General features: G+C 40.2%; 2 protein-coding genes across 5 annotated transcripts; one reads left to right on the top strand and one right to left on the bottom strand.

Annotated features, from left to right (window-relative positions):
- Positions 1 to 1,158: 1,158 nt before the first annotated feature.
- On the top strand, positions 1,159 to 16,572 carry LOC127420104 (protein TASOR-like). 4 transcript variants are annotated; one of them, XM_051662097.1, is made up of 23 exons: positions 1,159 to 1,580; positions 3,961 to 4,106; positions 4,290 to 4,382; positions 5,250 to 5,322; positions 6,046 to 6,137; positions 6,260 to 6,394; positions 6,538 to 6,653; positions 6,782 to 6,825; positions 6,940 to 7,045; positions 7,148 to 7,251; positions 7,871 to 7,974; positions 8,189 to 8,261; positions 10,072 to 10,146; positions 10,269 to 10,976; positions 11,717 to 11,985; positions 12,106 to 12,232; positions 12,453 to 13,297; positions 13,402 to 13,521; positions 13,611 to 13,770; positions 13,969 to 14,068; positions 14,155 to 14,333; positions 14,466 to 14,597; positions 14,748 to 16,572. In XM_051662097.1, exons 1-23 carry the CDS (start codon positions 1,277 to 1,279, stop codon positions 16,121 to 16,123), a joined length of 5,481 nt encoding a protein of 1,826 aa, XP_051518057.1. In that variant the 5' UTR covers positions 1,159 to 1,276; the 3' UTR covers positions 16,124 to 16,572. The 4 variants fall into 4 exon arrangements, with proteins under 4 accessions (XP_051518057.1, XP_051518059.1, XP_051518058.1 ...); XM_051662099.1 differs by having other exon boundaries at positions 6,782 to 6,816; XM_051662098.1 differs by having other exon boundaries at positions 6,785 to 6,825.
- Positions 16,573 to 21,415: 4,843 nt separating this feature from the next.
- LOC127420186 (amphoterin-induced protein 3) lies at positions 21,416 to 24,403 on the bottom strand. Its single transcript, XM_051662240.1, has one exon. The coding sequence runs from the start codon at positions 24,258 to 24,260 to the stop codon at positions 22,806 to 22,808; it is 1,455 nt and encodes a 484-aa protein (XP_051518200.1). The 5' UTR covers positions 24,261 to 24,403; the 3' UTR covers positions 21,416 to 22,805.
- Positions 24,404 to 25,412: the final 1,009 nt, after the last annotated feature.

The following is a 25,412-nucleotide window of genomic DNA, read 5'->3' on the forward strand; positions in this document are numbered from 1 at the left end:
AACAGTGGAAATGATAGTGGACTTCAGGAGAAATCCCCCCGCACCAAATCAGACAGAAGGAAACTACAACGGACAGTCAGGACTGCTGAGAGGATTATTGGTGCCCCCCTGCCCACCCTCCAAGACCTGTATGTCTCCAAATTGAGGAAATGTGCAGGTAGAATCAATCTGGACCCCACACACCCTGACCATTCCCTTTCTGAACTGTTGCCCTCTGGCCGGCACTACAGAGTACTGAGCGCCAGGACATCCAGGCACAAGAAAAATATTTACCCTCAGGTCATTTTCCTCATGAACAGTTAAACTGCCTCAGGACTCCCCCATAGTGCAATAATGTACTGTAAATACATATCTCATGTATATATATAAATTCACATATTTAATTCAATAACTGTACATACCCTACCTTGCACATATATTACCACTTGCACATGTACATACGCCATACTGTTATATGTCCTATTATTTGTATGTCTGTTTATACTCTTACCTTGTTTTATATTCTGTGTCTCAGTGTAATGTTGTGTGTACTTGTTTCTCCTATCACCAAAAATAAAATAAAAATAATAAAAAATAAAAAATCCTTGTGTATGTGAGCACACTTGGCAATAAAGCTCATTCTGATTCTGATTAAATGAATGAATTCCAGATGTTCTATGTGGTCTGACTTTTGGATCCCAATGTCCTTTAAATGTCTAGCTATAGAAATAGCAGTTTGGCATGTACAAATAGTAGATATACTAAATTTAGTATACTACATATACTGTAGTATTTTAGACCTAATTATGTAATAGATTTTATATTATTTTAGTTCAAGTTTTAAAATCATGCCATTTGACTGGATGTCAATCATATCTCTTGAAATTCATGAGATTATATGGTTGACCACAATGTCTGAAGACAAACAAAATCAGTGACATTCCCCAAAGCCTGACAGCTCGACGATGCAATTTTTGCAGCTATGAAACAGCAATTATCTCTCATGTAAATGTTAGGGACAATGCCCACTGTTGGAGCTGGACAGCGGCCAATGATCAAAGCTCCCGGTGTACTCGGTGAATGATGTCTAGACGCTGTGCAGTTCACAGTAGCACCGCTGGGGAGCGTTGCCCTGCGTGAATGTAAACTGAGTGACGCCAGAGTTTTGCAGTGGTGGGGAAGGTATACGTCACAGACATTATGGCGGAGGCTGGTTGAGAAGGAGAATTACTCCGTGAAGCGGCACTGAAAACCAACTTCATCGCTTGCGTTACGAGGTGATCGCTGGTCTTAGAAAATGGCCTGCAATATCGGCCAGGAAAGAAAAAGCGACAAGGAGAGCACCAATACCGGCGGCCTATCCGTGGAGGATTGCGAGAGCAAGAAACAATTGTTGTCAGCCACGGCCACATCGAAGCAAAATGGCGATCAAGCTGGATGTGAAGACGAGCAAATGTCTGAACAAGATGCTTCTGAGCGGCGGAGGGCTGGGCTGTCGGACCAGAAAAACTGCAGTGGTTCGCCCTCGACACTGCCGAGGTCGGCAGAGGAGCTGCCAAGGAGGAATTTTCAGATTCCGCGGAAGATCAAGGAGCGGAAAGGTTGTGTGTCCCCTTTACTACTATTACTACTGCGTCTGCCATTGCCCAAACGGACTATTTCTGTTTCATAGAGCGTGCAGCCTGCAAGCTCGATAAAACTGCGTTATCTAGCGGCTGATATTAAATTAATATACCGGTGTTGGTAAACTAAACACCGTACGTATATAATGCACCACGTGATTAGTCGGTGAGGTTTTCAGTGCTGTTAGTATATTGATTTTGAGCTAATGCACTGCACTCAGAGCTGCTGGTAAGTTAAATGCAACTCGAGCAGCACGTGAGAAACTGGTTTGTTTGTCCTTCAGTGGGACCTCAAATTATGCACGAGAGAGAATGTGCTTTTTTGTCCCATGGTTGTAAACCTCTAGGAGGCCGGTGTCGTTGCTAGCTAGTTGGCTACCCCGGGCCGCTGGGCCACCACATCTCCTACCACATGACACATGTCTTCCCCTCCTCATCCAGCGCTGACTATGAATGGCGCTAGTGTTATTTAGCTGGCCACGGTATTTCTCCCCTCAGTCTTTAATGCACGACATTTGAACGTTTTAATCACACGACATCTAGTGTCCCATTGGCATTCATTCCCCTATAGTGTACTGTTTTCATTTACAAGCATAAAGTCGAGTTAAATTAATACGATTAGGTTTGGGCCTAAGCGCGTTGTTTTATGAGAGAAATACAGTGAATTTGAATGAAAACGAAGCAGGTGCACTTGTGAGGAGGTGTTTGTAGTAGTTACGCATGGCTGGCTGCTTTCACTTTTGCTTGCGGAAATGCTTATGGTATCTTGTGTGGTGGATCTAGGACAATAATCCTTTGTATTGGTTTAAACAGATGTTTTGTCATTGAGCTATTTAGACAGGTGAGGTTTGTTTTTATTTGCTATGTACTTGTTGGTTCTTATGTTAGTTTGTCAAAATCGTTCTTTAAACTTGATTGGCCATGAAAATTGCTCATAAACTTGAGTGTATTGTTAAAGGTTTGAGGCCTGTACTAGCTCATATGTACTAAAATGTTACACGCAGGGTTCCCACTGGCTGGAAATGTCAGGAAATTTTAACATTTTGATTTCCAGGCCTGGAAAAGTCATGGAACTTGATAATAATTTACAAGTCATGGAAAATGTCTGTAGTGAATATGATTTTTTTTCTTCTAGTTTTCCAGATTCAATTCAAATTAAGCTCAATCAGCAGCATTTGTGGCATCATTTTGATTACCACAAAAATCTCTTTTTTGTCCCTCCTTTTCTGTATGGAAAAAAGAAAAAGAAAAAAATGTGCTTACAGTGATGCACCTACAATGAAAGTGAATGGGGCCAATCCATAAATGCCAAAATACTGACTGTTTCAAAAGAATAGCCATGAGACATAAACAATAAATGGTTAACATGGTTTTAGTGTGATTCAGTTTCTTACTAATCTTTACTGTGTAAAGTTATATCCAATTTTACTACTTCGTTACCATTACGATGTAATGTCGTAAAACCTAAAACGACCCCAAAAATGATGATTTAGGCCTAAACAACTTTACAGCACAAATAATACAAAAATGTAAAAAGAAGAATGAATGCAAGTGCTTTTGTAAAATAATAAGCTTCACATTTCTGCCTTTAAACCCTGCAAAATTGGCCCCATTCACTTCCATTGTAATGGCCACACTGTTGGCCCCATTAATTCCCATTATAAGGGCCTTGCCTTGATTTATGCTGCTATTATATGTAAAATATATATTTATTTTTTAGGAGGGACAGGTAGAAAATATTTTTTAGTGGTAATCAACAATATGCCACAAATTCTGTCCTTTGAGCCCATACGTTAACTAATTAATGTATTCCACTCCGTATTGAATCCAGAATAGGCCAGTTCCTTAAAAACATCTCATCAGGTAGATATTGCTCTTGTGTAGAGTAAAACTTGCTCACAAGCCATAGTGATGTTCAATTTTTTAGTTAAGTCATACATTTTGGTCAGTTCTTGTCAGTAAATTGGACAAAATGGCTCACAGCGAGTCTTTAGAGAATCACTTTCAATCAAATGAAAATTGTTTCACAAATGCCAGGAAAGGTCATGGAGAAGTCATGGAATTCCATTGGTCAAAATGGGTGGGAACCCTGTAAATGAAGCACTGGGCTAAAGCATACATCACCTTGTGCCAGTTTGATATGGCATATTTTTGCTTTACATGTGGTGTGCATTTCTGTTGTCCATTCCTCATGCAATTTAAGATGTGTGTTGGCACTGTCATGCCATTAAAAAACTCAAAAGACATTTATAAACTTTGCAATTGATATATTTGTATGCTTTGATCTTGTTCCTTTGTATTTCCATCCTCTTGTTTTCTAATGAACTCTGTCCTTTTCTTCATGTGTGTTGTCCTCCAGGTCTCCTTCAGCACTTGTCTCCAGATTCCAGAGAGTTTGAAGAAGTTGTGAAGCTTCTCTCCACGTTCTATCTGGATGCTGGATCACGTGGGACTTTCACTTACACCAAAGCTTGTCTCATTCACAATGAGCTCCTGGAGAAAGAGGTGAGTAGTGATTGGACTTTTTTTTTTAAGTGGACAAACATTAATTAGAGTTGGAGAGCAACATTTACTCTTTCAGTTGTTATAGACTGTATGATTGACTTTGTCCTGAGTTCATGTAGAGACAGTTTTCAGTTGTTCAAATAATGATTCAGTGCAATGTCATGTTGTTTTTGTGTCTTTTAGTTCATCGAAAAGAAAAGGGAACTGAAGCAGAATGGTAGGGTAGATGCAGAGCTCACCGAATTCTATGCTTTTCTACTGCCAGAGAGAAATAAGGTGAGATTATCAGCACAAGGTTTGAGATTATTTGCATAGTGTACCACCCCAGAAACTTGGTCTCTTGCTGGTACAGTTTTAACCTGAGTATTGCTATTTAAACTTTGTTTTGTGAGCTTATTTTATTATGTTATTTGTATATCCTGCAGACTTAATTGGTAACGCTTTACAATAAGGTTCTATTCGTAACATTATTTAGTGCAATAGGTATCATGAATTAAAAATGATTTTTCACAGCATTTCTTTAATCTTGGTTAATGTTAATTTATCTCAAGCATTTTGTTTGTTCACAGTGCATTGACTAATGTTAACACTTTTAGAGTACAAAAAATTATTTGTGTATGTATGATTAAACATTAACCAAGATTGATAAATGCTGTAAATGTATTGTTCATTGCTACGTTATGCTAATTATGCTAATACAACCTTATTGTATAGTGTTATGCCACTTAATCTAGGCTAGTGAAATGGAAAAATGTATTCGCTACATTTACGTGGATTGAAATGATCAGACTATTGCCAACACTTTGAATAGGAAAGTGCCTTGTAAGCAGCATATTCTGAAAACCTAAATGTTTAAAAAAAAAAAAAAAAAAAAGTTTCAACCTAATGCAAACTTTGACCCCTGTTAGAGATTTCTCCACTACATTTCGATGTCTAAATGGCAGACAATGCAACCTTTACCTTTTTTGTATTTAATTATTTATCAAGATGAGCACCATAACATGTAAATAGAAATGTGAGTGGAGTAGTTGTACAAAAACCTTGTGCCAAAAAACCTAGTACTTAATTAGAATAGAAGGCCAGTTGTCTGATTAATAGGTATTAGTATATTATATAATAATAATGTTTTAACCCCTTTACCAGGTTCAATGGATCTGTGAAAAGGGTCTTTCTGTGGGACATTCGCGGGTCACCAATCTAGGAAGTCCTCTTAAAGGTAAGTATTCTGTCTCCAGAACATTACTTTCATTAAGAGACATCTGTTTGGCTGTAAATATTTGAGTTCTGTTAGGTCTGTCTCGTCACTTTTGGTTGTGGTTTGACATAGTTAAGATGGTCGGGGCCAAAAAGACAATTTCTCTCAACTCTCTTGTATTGTTAGATGTCGACCAAATAAATGTTAATGAACCTCAACTCCCTACAGATGGGCATTGTTGCTTAGATAAATAAGTTTGTGTACAGGTTTTTTTTTTTTTTTTTAATATTGGTCTCCCCTACTGCTGCTTTCTGTTTTCATAGCATGTTTGAGGTTTTGGAAATAACATTCTGTTCATTTTGTTCTTGGCACAGTAATATGAGGCAGGTCTCCCAGAGATGTGGTATTACAACAGATCTGAATCTGTTCATGTTGTTGATGAGTTCATGATCTCCTTAGTGAAGCCAAGGCTGTATATCTTAAACAATGAAGACACTTTATGTATTCACAAAACCAGACACTCATTCCTATCACTTCAAGTGTCTTTCTAATGTGACTTGGTCTCTTCAGCTGATGAAATTAAATCGTATCCGCAAATATTTAATCCTAGCAAACATACTCTCCAGGACTCTGCATTCCAAAGGATTGGTAACAAATGTCTTGGGATTACCCCAGGGCCTTTTTGGAGGAGTTTTACCTCTAGTAACAGTTCTCATAAATAACTGCTGCTTTTTCTATTTTTAGGGGTTTACCTCTCAAAATACTCAGACTTGTTACAAATGAATCCATTTGAAGTTGGTGCTGCTGGAGAGATAATAATATTTAAAGTCATGAAGGTAAGTTCTTCACTCATGGATTGTAATAACCAATGCATATTGAATGACAGTATGCCTTACAGTAAAGCTTTGGTTTTGGATAAATTCAACAAGTCGATGTGACCTTTTTCCTTGTTCTGCAGGGTAAAGTGAAGACAATATTTGAGAATGTGCCCAAGGGTAATCTTGAACCTGCCCCTAAATATGACTGCCATCTGTACAAGAATGCCAGCAAAGTGACCTCACTATTGTCCTATAGGGCCTTTGAACACACTCAGGTTAGTTTGTTTCAAATCATCCTTACAGCTGTGCCATTCCCACATTTTTTTGAGTTATTTTTCATTTTGAACTTTCTTTTTGTATTACTTGCTTTGAAAGATTCGGTTTGCTCACGTCATATCCTTCTGTTTCTTATTCACAGCAATACTTTTATGAATTTGCGTTTGATGAACTAAGGTCAAGGCCCAGGCATGTGTTACCATACGCGGTTGTGTCTTTTCAGTACAAAGGCAAAGAGTCAGCTACGGCTGCACACAGGTATGAACTGGTAACACCTAAGACTGGCTTAGAAATGTATTAAGTGCATAAAAATGTATTTATATATTTACTTTGTTACTTTATCTGTTGGTTTGTGTAGATCTTAAAAGGTTTCTTTTCTCTTTTAGTAGATTAAACAGCACTGTGCATGAAGGGCAGAGGGGTAAGTTTTGTATGTATTTCTCTTTATAATAACAGTGTGATAAAATTATTAGATATTCAGTTATGTAGTCACTTGCAGCATAACAGAGAACCGGAGCTCTTTCTTTTGCTTTTGATGTTTTAGTTCGACGGAGATATACAGTTTGGAGTGGCTCGCTGGTGAATAAGGGAGAGGAGGTCTATCAAGTGTGCATTCGGTCTACAAGTCTCCCTCTCATTCCCCTTAAACTGTAAGTCTCTTCTTTTCTGCTAAGGCTACTGAGCTTAGTTTTGTCCTTTCAGATCTTCTCACTGGTTTAAATTGCTGTATTTGTTTCTTACACAATTTTTAGCCCAGACAAGCTTGACATCAATATGGCAATGCATCTCGATCAAGTAAAGAGAAAGATCCCATCTTCTCTGCTATCCTGGGACACGTACAGTGGATCACGCGAGGGTAGGTGAAGTACCAGTGGTTCCCAGGGTTATGATAGTTTTGAGTTCTTATTTCTATATTTTTTGTTCTTTGAATTTTGTTTTGTTTTGCTTTCATTCTATTACTGTTAGTTTAATGAATGAATAAATGAATGAATGAATTTTTTTATATTTTTAATTTTGTTTCTATTTTCGGACTGCCCAATGTTTATATGTTAACAGATGTAATTTAAATAAATATATTTAACACTGTTACATTTCTCAGGTCTGCATCACTTTCTAGTGGCATTTTCATTTTTAATGAAGGCAGGTTGTGAAGGTCATTCGTGGTCATTTTTATTGTTGTTAGTTTTGGAGTCATGGAAATGATTTTTGGTTTACTTTCAGTTTTTCCAATTATGTTGTTATTTATTTATTTGTTTATATTTTCCGTTAAAGGAAATATTTTTGCTTTCATTCATTATAATAACACTAGTGATGTTTTTTTAATCCAAGAGATAGCAAAACTTTCTAGCACACAAGTGAAAGTCATTCTCTACCTGAACATGGATGATATTCTATTCCACTACAATGCATGTTTTATTGTGCAGGTATTCAGTTGCATTGTTTGGAGGCTGAGTATGTGTTGTGTTGTGTTGCAGCATTGAAGTGTGGCATGTACTGCAGCCTGTATGAGGTCAATGGGAAGAGTAAACAGGAAGACAGTCTCTCGGGACTGCTGCAGCGTCTTGAGAGAGAGAGAATGGTGAGCTCATTCACAACCCACTTCTAGTACACTTTGATTGGATGACTCTCTGCAGCCCCACTATTGCAGGGTGAAGTCCCCGCCCACCATCTTCCCTCTGTACTATTTCTTCAGTCTGTTGATGAAATCTGTGTCAGTCAGCTGATATGTAGAAGTTATACTGGGGATGTGCTTTTATTAAAGTTATGCTATAATTAAACTCTTTTGACTGTAGGTTCTGGTGAAGCCATTGGTAGACAAAGGATTTCTCTTCCTCCTTTCGTCCTCTCAGTTGCACACTACCAAAGGTAGGTCAACACATGACAACCTTTGACCTCGTTCATCAGCATTGAAAATATGGGCAGGGCATGGAATAAGGCTGTCAAATAAAATTTTGAATATTTGTTGAATTTTAGATAAAAATGCACATTTGAATGCTAAAACTGTAGAATTTTGGATGTGTGCCAAGCACTGACTGACTTCAGACCAATCGCATTGTTACACCATAAAAGGCTAGATGCAGCGAAACAGATATTGTAACAGAACGCAGGTGTCTCGAGATGCATTTTTAAAGGTTGAAGTTCTTTTTAACGTGACACGACATCTAAAACGCGGCAAATCAGTCAAAGACATCCATGTAGCGCATGTTTACATACAAAAAGAAAAGAAGTTTGAACAACCCCTTAGGTGGAGGTCTTTGGCCATTGTGTCTTGCTCTCTTATCAGCGTTTCTCGGAATAAGCAATAAGGTTTTAAACGGCTTGTCAGGAAAGGAGTTTAATTTAGAGAACCTCACGTTCTATTACATTCTGTTGTGCTCTGTCAGTTTAAACAGCCCCTGGGCTCAGAGTCTGAGCCATTTCACCACTGAGTTAAACAGATTACCACTATCCGGGAACATTGCTACCGTACATACAACTGTAATGAATAGAAAACACTGTGGTATCACCGTTATAATGAAGCTTGAGTCTGGGGTAGTACTGTGGCACTTGTGCAACACCATATTAACATAGAGTTATCTGTTGAAGCTTTTTTCCACCTCGTTTTACTTTTTACTTAATGTTTGAGAATGTGAACAAGCTAAATCTTTGTTTTTTGTGTGTTTTTATGCCAAGGAAGACAGGAATCATGATATGACCTAATGTAATTTTCAAACTTCAATAAGAATACGATTTAATTAAATAAATGCATGCGCTGCATCCTTCAAAGTGAAAACGTGGCACTGTATTTTCTCCAAGCACGCACGGGTGTTTCCAGCTGTGCAGAGCAGTTTGCAATCATTAGGGCATAGCGGAAATTTATGATGAGCGATTACTAATGATCAACTGTTGATGATGATGATGATATAGTGTTGTTGAAATATGACAATGTTTACTTTTAATTGTTTATATTGTAATACGTTGTAGATTTTTGCAGGAGTGCACATTTTATTTCCCTTATCTGTTTGAATGAGCAGCTGGAAAAAGGGAAACACTTGCATTTTAAAATAAGAGTCCCCGTTGTATTTCAGCCTTTAAAGTTAAAAGTTTTGTGCTATGAGTCAAATATATATCTTTTTTCCCCTGGTTAATGGTATTTTGGTTGCACCATAAACTACATGTGGAATTTAATCCAATTTGGACTCTGTCTGGCCCTCCCCATCACAGACCATTTAGAGAACATTTAATATAGGCTACCAATTTTAAAAACTATTGGCAGATGAATTGCCTTTTTTCCAACACATTATCGTATCAGCAAAATCCAATATTGGTAGACCTCAAATTTGTATTTATTTATATAATGGTACATAAACCAGTTTTAATGTGATATATATGTGGAAAATATGTATACATGTATTTTTTTTAAATTTACATTGTGATTTTAGTAAGTTTGTTTAGATATGGGGATACAGTATTCATTTTAAATTATAATTTAAAAGGTCTTAATCTTTAATTTGATTTTAAAAACTGTGCAGCAACCCTGACTAAGGAAACAAATGTCAATTTTAATCTGGTGACTTAAATTGGAATTTAATTTAAATTTTGGCAGTATTTAAGATAAAAAAATTAATTTGGTTTCTCAGCCCTATTGACCGCTCTAGCATGGAATAATGCAGCCTGTCTCTTTGTTTTTTTGAAGAGAGGCGAGGCAGATATGACAGGGGTTTACAGGCACTTTTTGTCTTTCAAGAGCAGAGAATCGTCTCGAGGTTGGGTGAGTGTCACTTGTATTGCGGAATATTTTTAATTTTTTATGTTTATTTGAATTTGGGTGTTTATCCATCACTGACTGCATCTATTTACCTCCTTCAATTGTTTTCTTTTATTATTTTTAAGTTGCTAAGAGCTTTGGAGTAGATGATGACCCACTGGTTCCACTAGAGCCTAAAGACCCAATCAGCCACCAAATAGATAATTTTGTACCCGCCCTGCACCACGGCCTCTTCAAGCTGCGTTCCAATCCACCCAAAGAGCTTGCTGCCGGGCTAAAACGTCAGGCACTGGACTATCTATGTCAGCAGGAGCAAGGTGCTATACAGCCCTTTCAGGTGGGGGAGTATCGGCACAGTTTAGATGACCGGACCAACCTACACCCAGCACCTCGACCCAAGAATATAGACTTGGCACTCAACTCTTACATATATGGGCCGGGACAGTTTCAGCTGCCTGTGGAGGCACTGCAGCAGGACCTGATGGACAGCAGACAGGGGGCAGTGTCTCCTCCAGCAGGTGCAGAAGAGTACAGTCCTGTTTCAGACTGGGGAGGGTCAGACAGACAGGCATCGAGCAGCAGTGGACTTGGGATTTCTCAGTCTAATGGTGGTGCTCAGAGGCCACAGGGGGAGTATGACAAAGACAAGATGGAGAAATTGCTGAAGTTGATACAGTTACACAAGAGGACTATAGGGAAGGATGAGGGGAGTGGGCCGGAGAGAGATGAGGACTGGGACCCCGCCAGTCTGAAAAGGAAGCTAGAGAGGGAAGGTGCTGGAGGCATGAGCAAGTACCTGAGGACGGATCTGCTGAACGGAGAGCCAGGAAGAGGTGAGTCTGTGCTGAATGCACTGTGTAAAAAAATTTACAGGATGGTGCTTGCGTGATATACATACTGAATTTTTTATTTTTTTTTTAACTAGCCTGGGCTGGTTTGCTGGATTAAGCTGTTCTCCCAGCCTGGCCAAGCTGCACTACAGCTGGTCTAGCTGGTCTTCCAGCCTGGCCAGATAACATGTGCCCAAATCCCCTCTAAAACTAGCCAACCAGACCAGCAAACTATCCCATGCTGGTTTTATCTGTTTTTACAACAGGGATATCATGAAAAAGAAACTTCTTTATTTTTATATTATTAAGAAGCAAAAATGTTATGTAGGGAAATAAAATGTTTTTCTCTGTAAGAAAATCAGTGCAACAGTTTTACTTTTTTCCAAAACTTAAAAGAAAACCAAGGTCTTAGATTTTTTTTTTTTTTTTTTTTTTTTTTTACATTTGGGGTAACTTCAGTAAAACTTTATCTTTAGACCTGCATAAAAATGAACTTTGATCTGACCTCTAATATGATTACCCCTTAAGTTGATGTGTAAACAAATGTGAGAATATTACTTAGTTTCCCAGTATTATTCAGGCCCATGTGAAGTGCCTATTTGACACACATCTGAGAGAGAGGTGTAGTGTGCCATGAAGAAGCTCCAGCTCAATAGTATGTGATTGATACTCCCCCATCTGTATGACTGCAGTTCCTCAGATAGATGAGCTCCTTGTTGACAGCTGGTTTCTCTTTCTGTTAGTGATGATGGACAGCATGGGCCTGTGTGATACAGACCTGCGGGAGCGCGTGACTCCGAGTGCCACTCTCCGAGATACGCATACGTTGCTCAAACTCTTCCTAAGCACACTTAACAGGATGGCCCAGTCCTCTGCAAGTAGTCAACCTTTGCTCCCAGACAGCTTGGAGATCAACCAGAGTCATGACCCCACCGACTCAGTTGCTCACTGTGACCTTGACCTGCGGAGCAGGCGTGCTGATGCGGAGCATGTTAACCAGGATTACTTAGAGGTTTGTACTGTGCCTCGTAATATCTAACACCACACTCATTCTGTCCTCTTGGACATATCTTGATTCTTGAAGCTTTCACCTTTGAAATTGTTTTTGTTAACCTCTAGCTTGTGTTTATAGGAGCAGATGGTTTGCAGTAGGAGCAGTATGGATGTTTACAGTCCCTCCTCCAGTATGGAACAGCAGCCCTCCCATCTAGCCGAAACCTCACATCAGAGCCACCCTCACTGGAGAACATCCACCTCAGGTTCTTACTCACTTGCATTCTTATAAGACAAAGAGGTCCTAATATCAAAATCAGCTTTAAAGAAATGTGATAAAGCAGGGGCACAAATAAGAGGTATATGCAGAATATGACCCCATATGAGCCCATGACCAATAGGCATAAAGAAATAACAGAAAAAAAGTAACAAAAGAAGGGGTCATTTAAAGATTAGTATGGTAACACTTTCTGGTTTTATCTTTAGAGGGTGTTGGTGAGGCATGTATGAGTGGAGTGGAGAAGCAGGCAAAGACCACAGGGAGAGCAGTAGAGGCCATCCTCGACAGTGAGTTCCAGAACCTCTGCACAGGGATCCATGAACTGATGGAGGCCCAACATATAATGTACATCTCCCAACCTCCTTTGCCTCGACATGAGGAGCAGGCCAATCGAACGTGCCCGGCCTTCTCTCCTTTTGTCTCAAAATATGTTTCCTCGCCGCCAGTGCAGGGGTACATCAGCACACTCTGCGAGAAGATGAACCGATTGATTCGTGCTCCCAGTGTGTCTTTGGAAGCAGCGACCATTACGTCACCAGCTGCTGTTGCCCCAGTGCCCGCTGCTCCCTTGCCTTCTGTCCTGCCATCTTCTGCCAAGCTGGCTCCTGCCCAAACTACCCTGCCCTCTCCAGCTCCTTGTCACACTAAAACATCATCTCCAGTGCCTAAGTCTCAAGCTTCAATTAGCAAGCCACAAGCCCCTGTACCTACCCTTAAACCAGCCTCTTCAGGCAAGCCTCACCTTGGCACTGTCAAAGGGGTCCACCTATTTTCAGGAGGAAAGTCAAATGACCCCAAGGGTACAAATGTTGTTGAAAGTCCCATGTGCTCTCCATCAACCGGAAGTGGCAGTCATCCTCCAATCCCTTCAGTATTGGAGATGCCCTCAGATCCTATCCTTGCAGGAACCTCAAGCACTGTGGGTGGCAACATTATCGGCCAGATCAAGCCGGATGTGTTGTGCACACTGGTGGAGATCATGCAGAAGAATGCAGTAAAGTTCTACATTCAGAGAGGAGATGAGGAGAGTGAACTCTGCAATGAGATCAAGGTCTAATGCTAAGTATATAATTTGTCAGAATATTCATTTTGGACTTGCATATTGACCTTTGTTTTGAAACACACATAACCTGTTATTCCTTCCTTGTTTCGCAGGAGTATTTAAGAAGTCTTGGCAACATTGATTGCAACCCACAGACCTACCTGGTGAATAAAAGCCAGCAAAAGTTCATGATCATCATTCAGAATGAGGATATTGCTGCTCATGTACATAAGGTAACATCTCAAGATAACTTCAAGTTACAGTTGTATTCAAAATGAGATGCATCAACTTTAATATTTTTTTCCCTCCATACCTCAATTAGATCCCAGCACTGGTGTCTCTAAAGAAGTTGTCCACTGTTTACTTTGCTGGCGTGGACAGTCTGGACGATGTGAAAAATCGCACTTACAATGAGCTTTTTGTGTCAGGAGGTCTCATTGTGTCAGATGAGCTCATTCTCAACCCTGTTAATATAACACTAGGTAAGAGCTTCCAAAAATGCGGTGGGATTGCAAAAACACCTGTACCATCAGCTATAATTAATGCCGTGATGGTAGAAATTTAATTATTTTTTTCTTTTGAAACTGTTTAATTGCAATTTTTCAGCTTAAATTCAGTTCAATTAATGCAAATTGGCATACCATTTTCTCATAAACCTCACAATTGAATTGTCTTTGCAGAAAAGCTACAGGCATTTCTTCAGTTTCTGGAGGAACAGGGCTCACCCTGGAAGTGGAAGGTGCACTGTAAGACTCAAAAGAAGCTTAAAGAGCTCAGCAGGTTAGATACGGTTTGAGACTGTACAGCTAATCCTGACAGACCTTAGTCTTCAATGTCTCACATTATCGGCCACTTCACTTTCACAGGTTAAACACAGAGGCCCTGGATCTGTTAAACCTGCTGACAGCCTATCAGAAGAAACACTTGGTGGAGTTTCTACCTTACCACGAGTGTGACACTCCATCTAAGCAGGCTCCTGATTTGGACTGTCTGGTGAAGTTACAAGCTCAACACACACCGCTCCGACACATCATATTCCTTACAGGTACGCACAACAGGTCTAGTTGAAGATTGGATTTCAGTGGTATATATGAATGGTAGTGTTTCAAATTTGTTTGTGTTTTTTTCCTTCTTATTATATGACATTGTTGGTGTGATCACTTTGGTTTATATACAGAAAGGCATGATGAGACATTCTCACAGTTCTCTGGTAGTGGAGTCATCGTGGCATGTATGAATGAAATCATGAACAACTTCCAGAGTTTGATCACCATTCCGGAAGAAGTAGTGGATGTCCTACCTGCTCCAGGTAAAGCCTAAATATCTTGACAGTTAACAGAAATTCAGTGGTTGCCTAATTTTGCAATCTCTGCTCATTCAGAAATCATAAACTTTGTTTATGCTCACAGAATTGGTGATGTTTAAAGCCATGTTAATTGTCTTCTCTTTCACCACTCAGTGGAGCCTGATGCAGTGGTAGATGAGGAGGACATGTCCATAGACTCTGAAGATGACATGCTGGTTATCGAAGAGCCTACCATTCAAACCGAAAATAATCTGGAAGAACAGCAGACCCCTCTGCCCCCTCTGCCTCATACAGATGTGTTTCGTCCTCCTCTCCCTGACCAGCCCTCTTTGGACCCCATTATGGATCCTCCACTAAACCCTTCCAGCTACTCTACCCAGGGCTCTTGTGTGTCCAATTACACGGCTCTCAAATCTGCCATCGCTCAATATAAAGCTGCCACTCAGGAGGGTACAACTCAGCCTGAAGTGGAAGACACCCTGGCCAGTTTTGGGGTGAATCCCCACCAGAGCTACCTGTGTCCCGGCTCAGCACAGTGGAGCCCTTACTCTGGATCACCTGCATACCACATGTCCTCGGCGTATTCGTCCCCTGTCAGGGTGCCCTCCAAAGGTTCAGAGTACAGTCAAACTGCCACCCAACCCACCACAAACACCTCTAATTTGCCCATCGCCCAGCCACCCTCCCTGCCCCTACCTCAGCCACCTGTAAGCTTAGTGGAGGTGACTCTGACTGCAGAATCAGCCTCCTCTCTTCGGCCCCCTGACAGTATGGGAATGACTGGGGCAGCAACAGAAAGCATTGCAAATAAGCTGGGACTTGCTGGCTCTCTGGATGCTCAGAAAGATTTAGAGAATGCTTCCTCATCTTCCTCTTCCTCTCTTCACACCACTTTTCCTTCCTTCCCAGATGCTACTCTCTTTCCAGCCCTCACTCCTATTCCTCCTGTTCCACCTCTCTATAATTGGGGACCGACACCGGGAGCCCAGCACAGTTACGCTGCTGGACAGAGCGGGGGAGGATTCAGTGCTCTCCCTATTACCCAAACTGAGGCCGCAGGTGTGCTAGGGGCCAGTGAGAGCAGAACCTATAAAAGTCAAGAGGAAGAAGGCACCCCTGCTCCAGCCACTTCTACGGTTGGACCTGTACTGCAGGAGGGCGGTGGTGATAAAGGCAGCAGAACTTCAGTGAACTCTTCCTCAGAGAATCAGGGAGGCAGTCAGGTCCCACCCACCAGGGGCGGCACCATTAGTAGAGGACTCCTGCCCATCCCTGGAGCTTCACGGGGGACCATGTGCAGAGGTGGGTCACACAGCAACAAAAGCACGTACCATCCCAGAGGGGGCATGTCAGGACCTGCTGATATGATGCGTGGTGGCTTCAGGGGTAGAGGGGTACCGCCAGTTCCCATGAGATCTAGACCAGGTTGGGGTCAAATCAGAGGAGGCCCGTCCTGTAATTGGGGCTATCCCCCTGGGAGGGGAGGGGGTGGACGCCCAGACTGCTATTCAGACTACAGCTACAACTGAATGCCATTAGGATGCCATGGCCTCCCTTATAGACTACTGGCATTAGGAATGTACATATTTAACTGTAAGAGCACATCAAATCATAATGTCATGAAGTGTAAAAAAAAAAAAAAAAAAAAAAAAAGAAAAAGAAATCTGGTTTTGTATGAATGAGATTTGTGACTCAGACAGTGGCCAGAGTTTCACTGTTTTCAATAATGCTCTTCCTAAAATGTTTAAAAACCTTGTTCATACCACTATATTTATATTGCCAAGAAATGTAATTGCCTTTCAATGTTTCATTTTTGTCAATACTTTTTGTTTGGATTTTCAAAACGGTTTGTGAACAAGGAGCAAAATGCAGACAATATTTTTTTAAAGAAAAAAGTGAGTCATTCTTCATTTTAGCTGTTTTTGTTTTTTACATTCTTGGTTGTACAAATGTTCTATTAAAACAAGGTTGTATCAAACATTGTGATATTGTGTTCAGTATTTACTCATGTGAACATGTGAACTCTTTGTATGTGTACATAGTTATTTATGATGATTATATAATAGTTGTTACAGATTTTCTGTTGCAATGTGGTGAATCAATGCCAAAGTTGTTTTATGGGCACCTGACAACATTTGACCTAATGGTTATACAAGCCAGCAGAGGGAGTCATATGCTCATTGATTCCCGTTGTGCATCACAGAAAATTTCTGAAGGGTTTATGTATCTTGTCTTGTCAAAGAAGGAACAAATTATTGTTTTAATATATAACTACGGCAAGAATATGCATCTTGATTTCAAAATAACTGATTCATTACTGCCTTTGTGCATGAACAACATGAATAAGTTTAGCTTAAGTTCTGTAGAAAATGAAACCTCAGAGCATTTGAAAAATGTTGTTATTCACCACAAAAAAAATATGCCTCTGAAAATAATGCCTAGTATTTTTTGCGGGCGTGGACATCTCGAAATGTCACTTCAACTTCTGTGTTTACAGAAAAACAATGCTGTTAATTCCAAAATTAGCTGTGAGAACTGCAATGTTAAAAGCATGCTTGAAAATGATTGGGCATACTGGATTTGCAGTTTAGAAGCAAACTGTTCATCTAATGCACTGAAAAGTATGCTGTATATCATACCTCATAAATATCCATCTGTTTATACATTATCTCAGGAACAGCAGATGTTTTTGCTATAGGGGCTAAATTTGCATATAAGTGCTTGTAAGATTTACTAAATTAGCATAATAGATGTGGCAGTACAGCATATTAATTTGTAAGCATATTCATCCTGTATAGGAATTTATTGCCTTCCAGACAAATTGCAACAGTAGATTCTCTTTATTAGTTTTGTTAATGTACTATAGGTGTGTCATTTACTATGGCTGTTAGTGGATTCATAGTTTTGAGGTACAAAATGTTTTTGGATGGTTTGGAAATCTGTATTACACAGACTTGGCACAATCATTCTCAATTTAGGGGACCAATTTGTATTCTCCACACACTTCCATTCTTCATTTATCACCACCCGAGTTGAATATAGGAGAGGCAGAACAAAAGATAAGACCAAATCACTCTCCATCTGTGCTTTGTTCTCTACAGCAGGAAAAGAAAGCTTAAAGGATTACAAAAAAGGCAGAAAATTGTTATAGTACCTAGTTTGCCCTAAAGAGTAATCAGCTAAAACCTGACCTTCCATGATCTCATCTCTCATTTGATAATTATCTCTCAAAACAGTCCTGGCATTACACACAAAACAGAGGCAAAGCCATAACAAAGCAGTCATTGCTATATAACTCTAATATTACATGTAGTTACGGTTGAAGCCAGACGTGTACATACACTTAGCAGGGCTCCAGACTAAAAAAATTACTTTGGAGCCATTGGCTCCTAAACTGAAACATTAAGGAGCCAAATGGCTGTTTTTAGTCGCCAAATCACAGAATTGCTTGATTTAGATTGCTGTTCAGAAACAAGATAGAAAGCCAAAGAAAAGGAAGACAGCTGATAACCCATTAATCAGAGGTTTAATATACAGAATATATTGTTGAGAAGATAAGTTTGCATTAACTTTTGTCTCAAATGTTCACACCCCTTTCATAATTTATACAAATAAAATATTTTTTTATTTAGTACTGCTCTTTAGAATCTACATTACAGATATTTACATAAAGTATTGTATGCATATAGTAGTGTGTTGTCTTCTTGAGCATCAATGAATGTGTGCACCTTGTGTAATAGAGTGTACAAGTCCCTCAATTGTCCTAAGTGTCTAAAGCTGGATCTCATATATAAATATATATTTATTTATTTAAATTGTTTTAAAATATTGCCTTAGTCTTTCTTTATGGTTACTGGATGGCCCATAAACAGAGACTACAAGAGTGCAAATTGAATGAAATCCCAGATGCAGTTTATTGTGCTGCTCCAATCCCAATCAATAATTACCAGAAGAAAATAAAGTGGTACACAATACAGGACTTTTAATTATAAAGAAGCCCGAAATACACATTACTACTATTTTGAAATGTCTGCATTCCCAGTTGTGAGTTCACTGACGCCTGATTCACTGAAAAAGTGTCTCTGATTCAAACTGCTAACCTGAGCTCCTGAGTTCAAACCCACAGTTCTTTTTGGGTGATTCATGAAAAAGATCCGGTTCAAAAGAGTCATTTGTTCACGACTCTCTCGCATTGAGTTTGTTGTTGCGTGCAGTGCAGGGAGCTCGTCAGAAACAGAACGGGTGAAAAGCGGCTCGAGGCACGCTGGTGCGTTCTATAAAGGTGTATTCAGTAACTCACAAGATTATATCTGACGAATCTGCATATGAACGCACACAACCCAACTGTCACCAGTGGCGACTAGATTTTAAATTATTGTCACAATCCTTTATTTTTGGTCGCATTTGCCACCATTTTAGTCGCAGTCTGGAGCCCTGCTTAGAATGAAGTCATTAAAACTAATTTTTTTAACCACTCCACAGATTTCATATTAGCAAACTATAGTTTTGGCAAGTCGTTTAGGACATCTACTTTGTGCATGACACAAGTAATTTTTCCAGCAGTTGTATACAGACAGATTGTTTCACTTTTAATTGACTATATCACAATTCCAGTGGGTCAGAAGTTTACATACACTAAGTTAACTGTACCTTTAAACAGCTTGGAAAATTCCATAAAATGATGTTAAGCCTTTAGGCAATTAGCCAATTAGCTTCTAATATGCTAATTGGAGTCAATTGGAGGTGTACCTGTAGATGTATTTTAAGGTCTACCTTCAAACTCAGTGCCTCTTTGCTTGACATCATGAGAAAATCAAAAGAAATCAGCCAAGACCTCCAAATAAATTGTGGACTGCCACAAGTCTGGTTAATCCTTGGGAGCAATTTCCAAATGCCTGAAGGTACCATGTTCATCTGTACAAACAATATTACGCAAGTATAAACACCATGGGACCATGCAGCCATCATACCGCTCAGGAAGGAGACGCATTCTGTCTCCTAGAGATGAACGTAATTTGGTGCCAAAAGTGCAAATCAATCCCAGAACAACAGCAAAGGACCTTGTGAAGATGCTGGAGGAAACAGGTAGACAAGTATCTATATCCACAGTAAAACAAGTCCTATATCGACAAAATCTGAAAGGCTGCTCTGCAAGGAAGAAGCCACTGCACCAAAACTGCCATAAAAAAGCCAGACTACAGCTTGCAAGTGTACATGGGGACAAAGATCTTACTTTTTGGAGAAATGTCCTCTGGTCTGATGAAACAAAAATGTAACTGTTTGGCCATAATGACCATCGTTATGTTTGGAGGAAAAAGGGTGAGGCTTGCAAGCCGAAGAACACCATCCCAACCGGGAAGCATGGGGGCGGCAGCATCATGCTTTGGGGGTGCTTTGCTGCAGGAGGGACTGGTGCACTTCACAAAATAGATGGCATCATGAGGATGGAAAATTATGTGGATATATTGAAGCAACATCTCAAGACTTCAGCCAGAAAGTCAAAGCTCGGTCGCAAATAGGTCTTCCAAATGGAGAATGACCCCAAGCATACCTCCAAAGTTGTGGCAACATGGATTAAGGACAAAAAAGTCAAGGTATATTGGAGTGGCTATCACAAAGCCCTGACCTCAATCCGATAGAAAATTTGTGGGCAGAACTGAAAAAGCGTGTGCGAGCAAGGAGGCCTACAAACCTGACTCCGTTACACAAGTTCTGTCTGGAGGAATGGGCCAAAATTCCAGCAATTTATTGTGAGAAGCTTGTGGAAGGCTACCCAAAACATTTGACCCAAGTTAAACAATTTAAAGGCAATGCTACCAAATACTATCAAAGTGCATGTAAACTTCTTACCCACTGGGAATGTGATGAAAGTAATAAAAGCTGAAATAATTCTCTTTACTATTATTCTGACATTTCACATTCTTAAAATAAAGTAGTGATCCTAACTAACCTAAGACAGGGAAAGTTTTCTACGATTAAATGTCAGGACTTGTGAAAAACTGAGTTTAAATGTATTTGGCTAACGTGTATGTAAACTTCTGACTTCAACTGTAAGTTGCTGTTGCAAGCACATATCATCATGATTGAGGAGCTGATTATTTATGTACACAACTATTCCGTTTTTTCCTCCCTTTTGCAAGGGCAGGAAGATTTGATGTTAACCACATCAACAGATTAGTTTGATAAAAAGATGAGATCTGAAATAATTGAATTATTCTATGATTTTAACATTAAAACGGGCATGCGCACAACACTTGGAGATGTTTTTGTGCAGAGCAAAAATCAACGTGTGCCAATCTTTTTTATGCTTAAACCATTTATGACCTTACCCCCATAAAAGGAAAATTATTTAAGGTGTTTATATGACCACATGTCTGCTTATTCATCATAATCTGTCTATGAACGCGTGCATGTAAATGCGCTCTCTGATGATTGTTCACTCTTATATCTAGGAATGCTTTTTCAGTTCTTAAAACTGATCTGATTATTCTTTGTAGAAACAATGCTTGTGTCAGGGCTTATAGCTGACAGTCAGCCAGAATACACGTGTCATCGTATTACGAATGAGAAAGTGGGTTGCTGCAGATAAATCTGATCACATCTGGAAACAGGCTGCATGGATTGTACCTTTGCCTCTGTGTTCTTTCATTTTCATATTTTGCTTTTAGTGAATATTGTGAATGGTGTGGGAGGGAAAATTCTGGCAGGGGTGTTTAATCTTCTCCCATAGCACATTCCTCTAATGAAAGAGCATTTTGCTTAATGCAAAGTGGTGAAGATGAATTATATCACACATAAACAGACATCACTACATTATTCTTGGTTTTTCTTGTCCATTTATCATCTCACTCCTTTGAGTTGTGGATTTATACAATTTAATAAAACTGTGCGACTGCTATGTGAGCAAGAAGAACATTTATTTATTGCATACTGTCATGGTTTCTGAACGAACTTCTCCATAATTTTTTACTAACATTGAGAGTTTTCTTGACAAGGATTAGATGGTAATGACTCAAATGCAGAGATTAAGCCTAACTCTTAGATTGATCTAGAAGGCCTTCTGTTGAGGATTTAGATCAAGACAGACTGACATGTCCTCTTTCCTTAAATCAACATCTTTTAGTATCATACTGTGTCTTGGGTATGTGTGCATGGACTGATCACCTAAATGTTTTTGACCGCCTTCAAAGGGAGTTTATCCTTCTGAAACAACCTAGCATGAAGAGCCTCAAATCTGAATTTTGCTTGGGGCCTTAGAAATTATAATCCAGCCTCTGTGGGCTTTCAATGCTTTATTAGCAATGCAGTCCTACCCGAACACGTACCATCAGTGTAAGCAAACGGATTCATACTGCCAGGTATTGTGAGACAGGAGACACTTTCTTATTTTGAGGATTAAAATAATAATTTATAAGGGAATTATTACAGATTAATTTGTGGAGTTGCTCCCCATGGTTCAATCAGGCATAGAGGGATATTTCACCCAAAAATGCATATTATTTATTCACCCTCATGTTCCAAACCCGTATTATTATTATTTTAAATGTAGAACCCAAAGGAGATGTTAGGCAGAATGTTTGCCTCAGTCACCATTCACTTTCATTACATTTTTTCTTCTTCTACAAAATAGAGAACAATAGCCTAGTTCCAGAATTAAAAATACCCATTGATTCTTTTCCATTGGGGTATTCATTATAAACAATAACTTATAAATCCACGATCCTGAGGGGGAAAATCCACTAATCACAGAATTGCGGCAAACAAACCTTGGTAAAAGAGCACAGCAGCGACCGCCCACTTCCATGATGCACTGCAAATGAGGCAATTGAATCAGTCTGCCTACACTCCCAAACAACTTATACAGAGTTTTCAATTATATGACTTCGGAGCAGGTTGGTTTGGTTCATGGCTTAGAATTCTTTTATGAAGTACTTTCTGAAAACCCCATGAAAACAATAAATGGGAAAAATACTTCCGGAACCAGAATGGCTGAAAAAGTGGATGGGCACTGTTGCGCTCTATTAAAGTGAAAGGCGACTAAGGCAGTCATTCCCTAACATTCTGCCTAACATTTCCTTTTGTGTTCCATGAAACAAAGAAAGTCATACATATTTGAAACAACATGAAGTTGAGTAAATAATATCAGAATTTTCATTTTTTTGGAGGTGAACTATTCTTTTAATCATGCAGGATTTTAAAGTCACAGGTTTGCTACTCTGAATCATTTCTATCTTTGAAAATGGTCACGTTTTCTGTGTCCCATTGAATTATGGGATGTTCAACAACAAATGCTGCTTTCGTTTGGCCGTTTTTATCCTCCATGAGTGGCTCAAGAAAGACTACATGCCTGTCAGACTGAAACTTGCCTCTCAGTCGATTTTCAGGTGACGGAGCTGCAAAAATAGAGGCCAGTGTGCATCTGTCTTCCCCGAAAGTTGAGATGGCTGGAGAGGGAGGAGGGGGTTTACAGCAACTACAGTGACATGGGGTTAAATACAGATACATGAGTATCAGCACAAGGGTTACAATGCAGCCCAACAGGGTGGTGTAACCTGTGTTGAATGGCTCCTTCATGAAGCGCTGAGATACCACAGTTAGATTTACTTCTCGTGATTCATTGATCATCCTGGAGTTATCCACAGCAGTGCACATGTAGACCCCTGAATCTGTGAACTGGGCTGCGATAATATCAAGGCTACCATCTTGATTAAGATGTAGGGTTCCATTCTGAATCAGCTGAGAGATGTTCTCTTGATGAGGGATGATCCAACTGTAGGACAGATCTTCCCCATTCAGGGTTCCGGTGCAGTCCAGTCTCACTTGTTCTCCCTCGTAAACAATTTTATCAGCCTTTGGGGAGATGAGGGATATCAACTTCCCTATTGTACAGTTCTCATATAAGTGAGAGGTGCGCAGAAAATGAATTGATATTTGAGGCTCACCGTACATCAGACACTTATAGTCCTCCTTATAGTCTTTCACACTTGCATACCCCTTCTGCTCCCAGTGCCAGAACAAACGATACACAGAGCAATCACACTCCAGGCTGTTGTTGTGCAGGAATAGGCCTCTTTGCACTTCCACTGGCAACAAAACAATGTCATCCATAGGCAGTCGAAACAGGCGGTTGGAGGAGAGGTCCAGCGTCACCAAGTTGGGATGGCTGTGCTTGCGTATTGTGATGAAAGGGAAGTTGGTGATCTGGTTGAGACTGAGGTAAACCTTTCTCAGATTGCTGAGCCCCATTAAGGTGTTGCTTTCCACACGGGTAAGGTGGTTGTTGTAGAGCAACAACACCTCCAATGCCAACAGGTCCTGGAAGTGGTACTTCCCCACCACCTGCAATTTGTTGGAAGAGAGGTCCAGGTACCGTAGACTGCTTATGTTGTGGAAAGCTCCTGGGCTGAGCAAGGAGATGTGGTTATGGGACATATACAAAGTGTGCAGCCTTGGGAGCCCATAGAAGGTGCCTGCTGCCAGCCAGGTTAGTCTGTTATGACTAAGATCCAGGACAGAAGTCATGAACGATATTGGTGAGGGAAATCGGTCCAGACCCAGCGAGCCACAATTTAGGATGTCAGAGGTGCACAGGCAGCTATGAGGACAGCTGGCCCATGAGAACCGAACCAAGAGTGAGATCAAAACCATGAAAGATGAAGAAGTCATTCTTTTGGTTGCATGTAAAAGAGAGCAGATTACACCTGAAACAGCATTGGCGCTAGATACAGAAAGTGAACATTATCCTGATCACAAAACATCCAAAAAGTCCACAGTGTTTTCCAGGTTGTAAATGATACTTGCTTCTTTCCTTTTACAGTTCCCCTCAGGTTGAGTGTGCTTGTTGTTTGTAGAGTGTCCTTTCATTGAGTGACGAGTCCACAGAGTGCAGTACTAATCTCTTCCCAGCCTTTCCCATTTCCTATTCAGAGCACCGCCTCATGTCTCTCTCTCTCCCTCTGCGATTATTCCCGATATGGCTCTCTCTTAGTATCTTTCTCTCACTCTTTCTCTCCCATTGTTTGATTCCTTTAATCCTCTTTGGATTTGTCTCTTTCTGTTTCCCATTTCCCCCCTCACAGCACATCTCTTAACAGGATTTCAGATGCCGTGTGTTTGTGGCATCTTACTGTATATTTAATGAAAATTATGAAAACATTTGGACTTGGATAAGAGAGAATTTGTTTGTATAGCAGGAGGTACCAGTCAGCTTGGAAACTGCAATTTTGACTCCCCCTCATCTCCCCTGCTAGGCAGTGTTTGGCAGCTGTTGTCAGTTGTCTTGGTCATGGTGGTCCTCAGGGAGCTGATTGCTGTCACATTGCATAGGTATTGGTTTGTTTATGTTTCACCAGGGGCCAATGGCACAGAGTGTCACCCACACTGAATGGTACAGTAGTTCTGATATTCTTCTTCTTCAAACTGAGAGTATAGTATAGTATACAGTGGGAGAGAATTAAGTTTATGGATCATTTTGAGGGAAAAATGTTTTTGACATAATAACACTTACCTTCAGTAATTAGATCATGCAAAACTCCTATAGTGCAAAAAAATACAAGCATTAAGTTATATGTTGGCAGAGGAGGAAAGCTGTGTCCTACCAGACGTCAGATTGGTGGGTGGGGGTGGATTGAGAGGGGGTACCGGAACGTTGTTATGGAACATGCGTGACACGGACGGGTTTAGCCCTTGCGCACCATCTCCAGGATGTGAGCGGGGTACAACTTGTGGTGGCAAAGCTCAGTTTGAATGTAGCAGCTGCCACCTCATGCCACCCTTTTGGCCCCGCCCCTGCAGAGTACTCCCACACACCAAAACCAA

The sequence above is a fragment of the Myxocyprinus asiaticus genome, chromosome 29, assembly GCF_019703515.2.
Source record: "Myxocyprinus asiaticus isolate MX2 ecotype Aquarium Trade chromosome 29, UBuf_Myxa_2, whole genome shotgun sequence".
Classification (NCBI taxonomy): domain Eukaryota; kingdom Metazoa; phylum Chordata; class Actinopteri; order Cypriniformes; family Catostomidae; genus Myxocyprinus; species Myxocyprinus asiaticus.

What these genes read in the sequence shown, in the direction of transcription:
- LOC127420104 (XM_051662097.1), top strand. Translation starts at nt 1,277, where the DNA reads ATGGCCTGCAATATCGGCCAGGAAAGAAAAAGCGACAAGGAGAGCACC. An exon ending in TAATATTTAAAGTCATGAAG is followed by an intron (nt 6,138 to 6,259) that starts GTAAGTTCTTCA and finishes CTTGTTCTGCAG; the next exon opens with GGTAAAGTGAAGACAATATT. An exon ending in GAACGGAGAGCCAGGAAGAG is followed by an intron (nt 10,977 to 11,716) that starts GTGAGTCTGTGC and finishes TCTTTCTGTTAG; the next exon opens with TGATGATGGACAGCATGGGC.
- LOC127420186 (XM_051662240.1), bottom strand. Translation starts at nt 24,260, where the DNA reads ATGACTTCTTCATCTTTCATGGTTTTGATCTCACTCTTGGTTCGGTTC.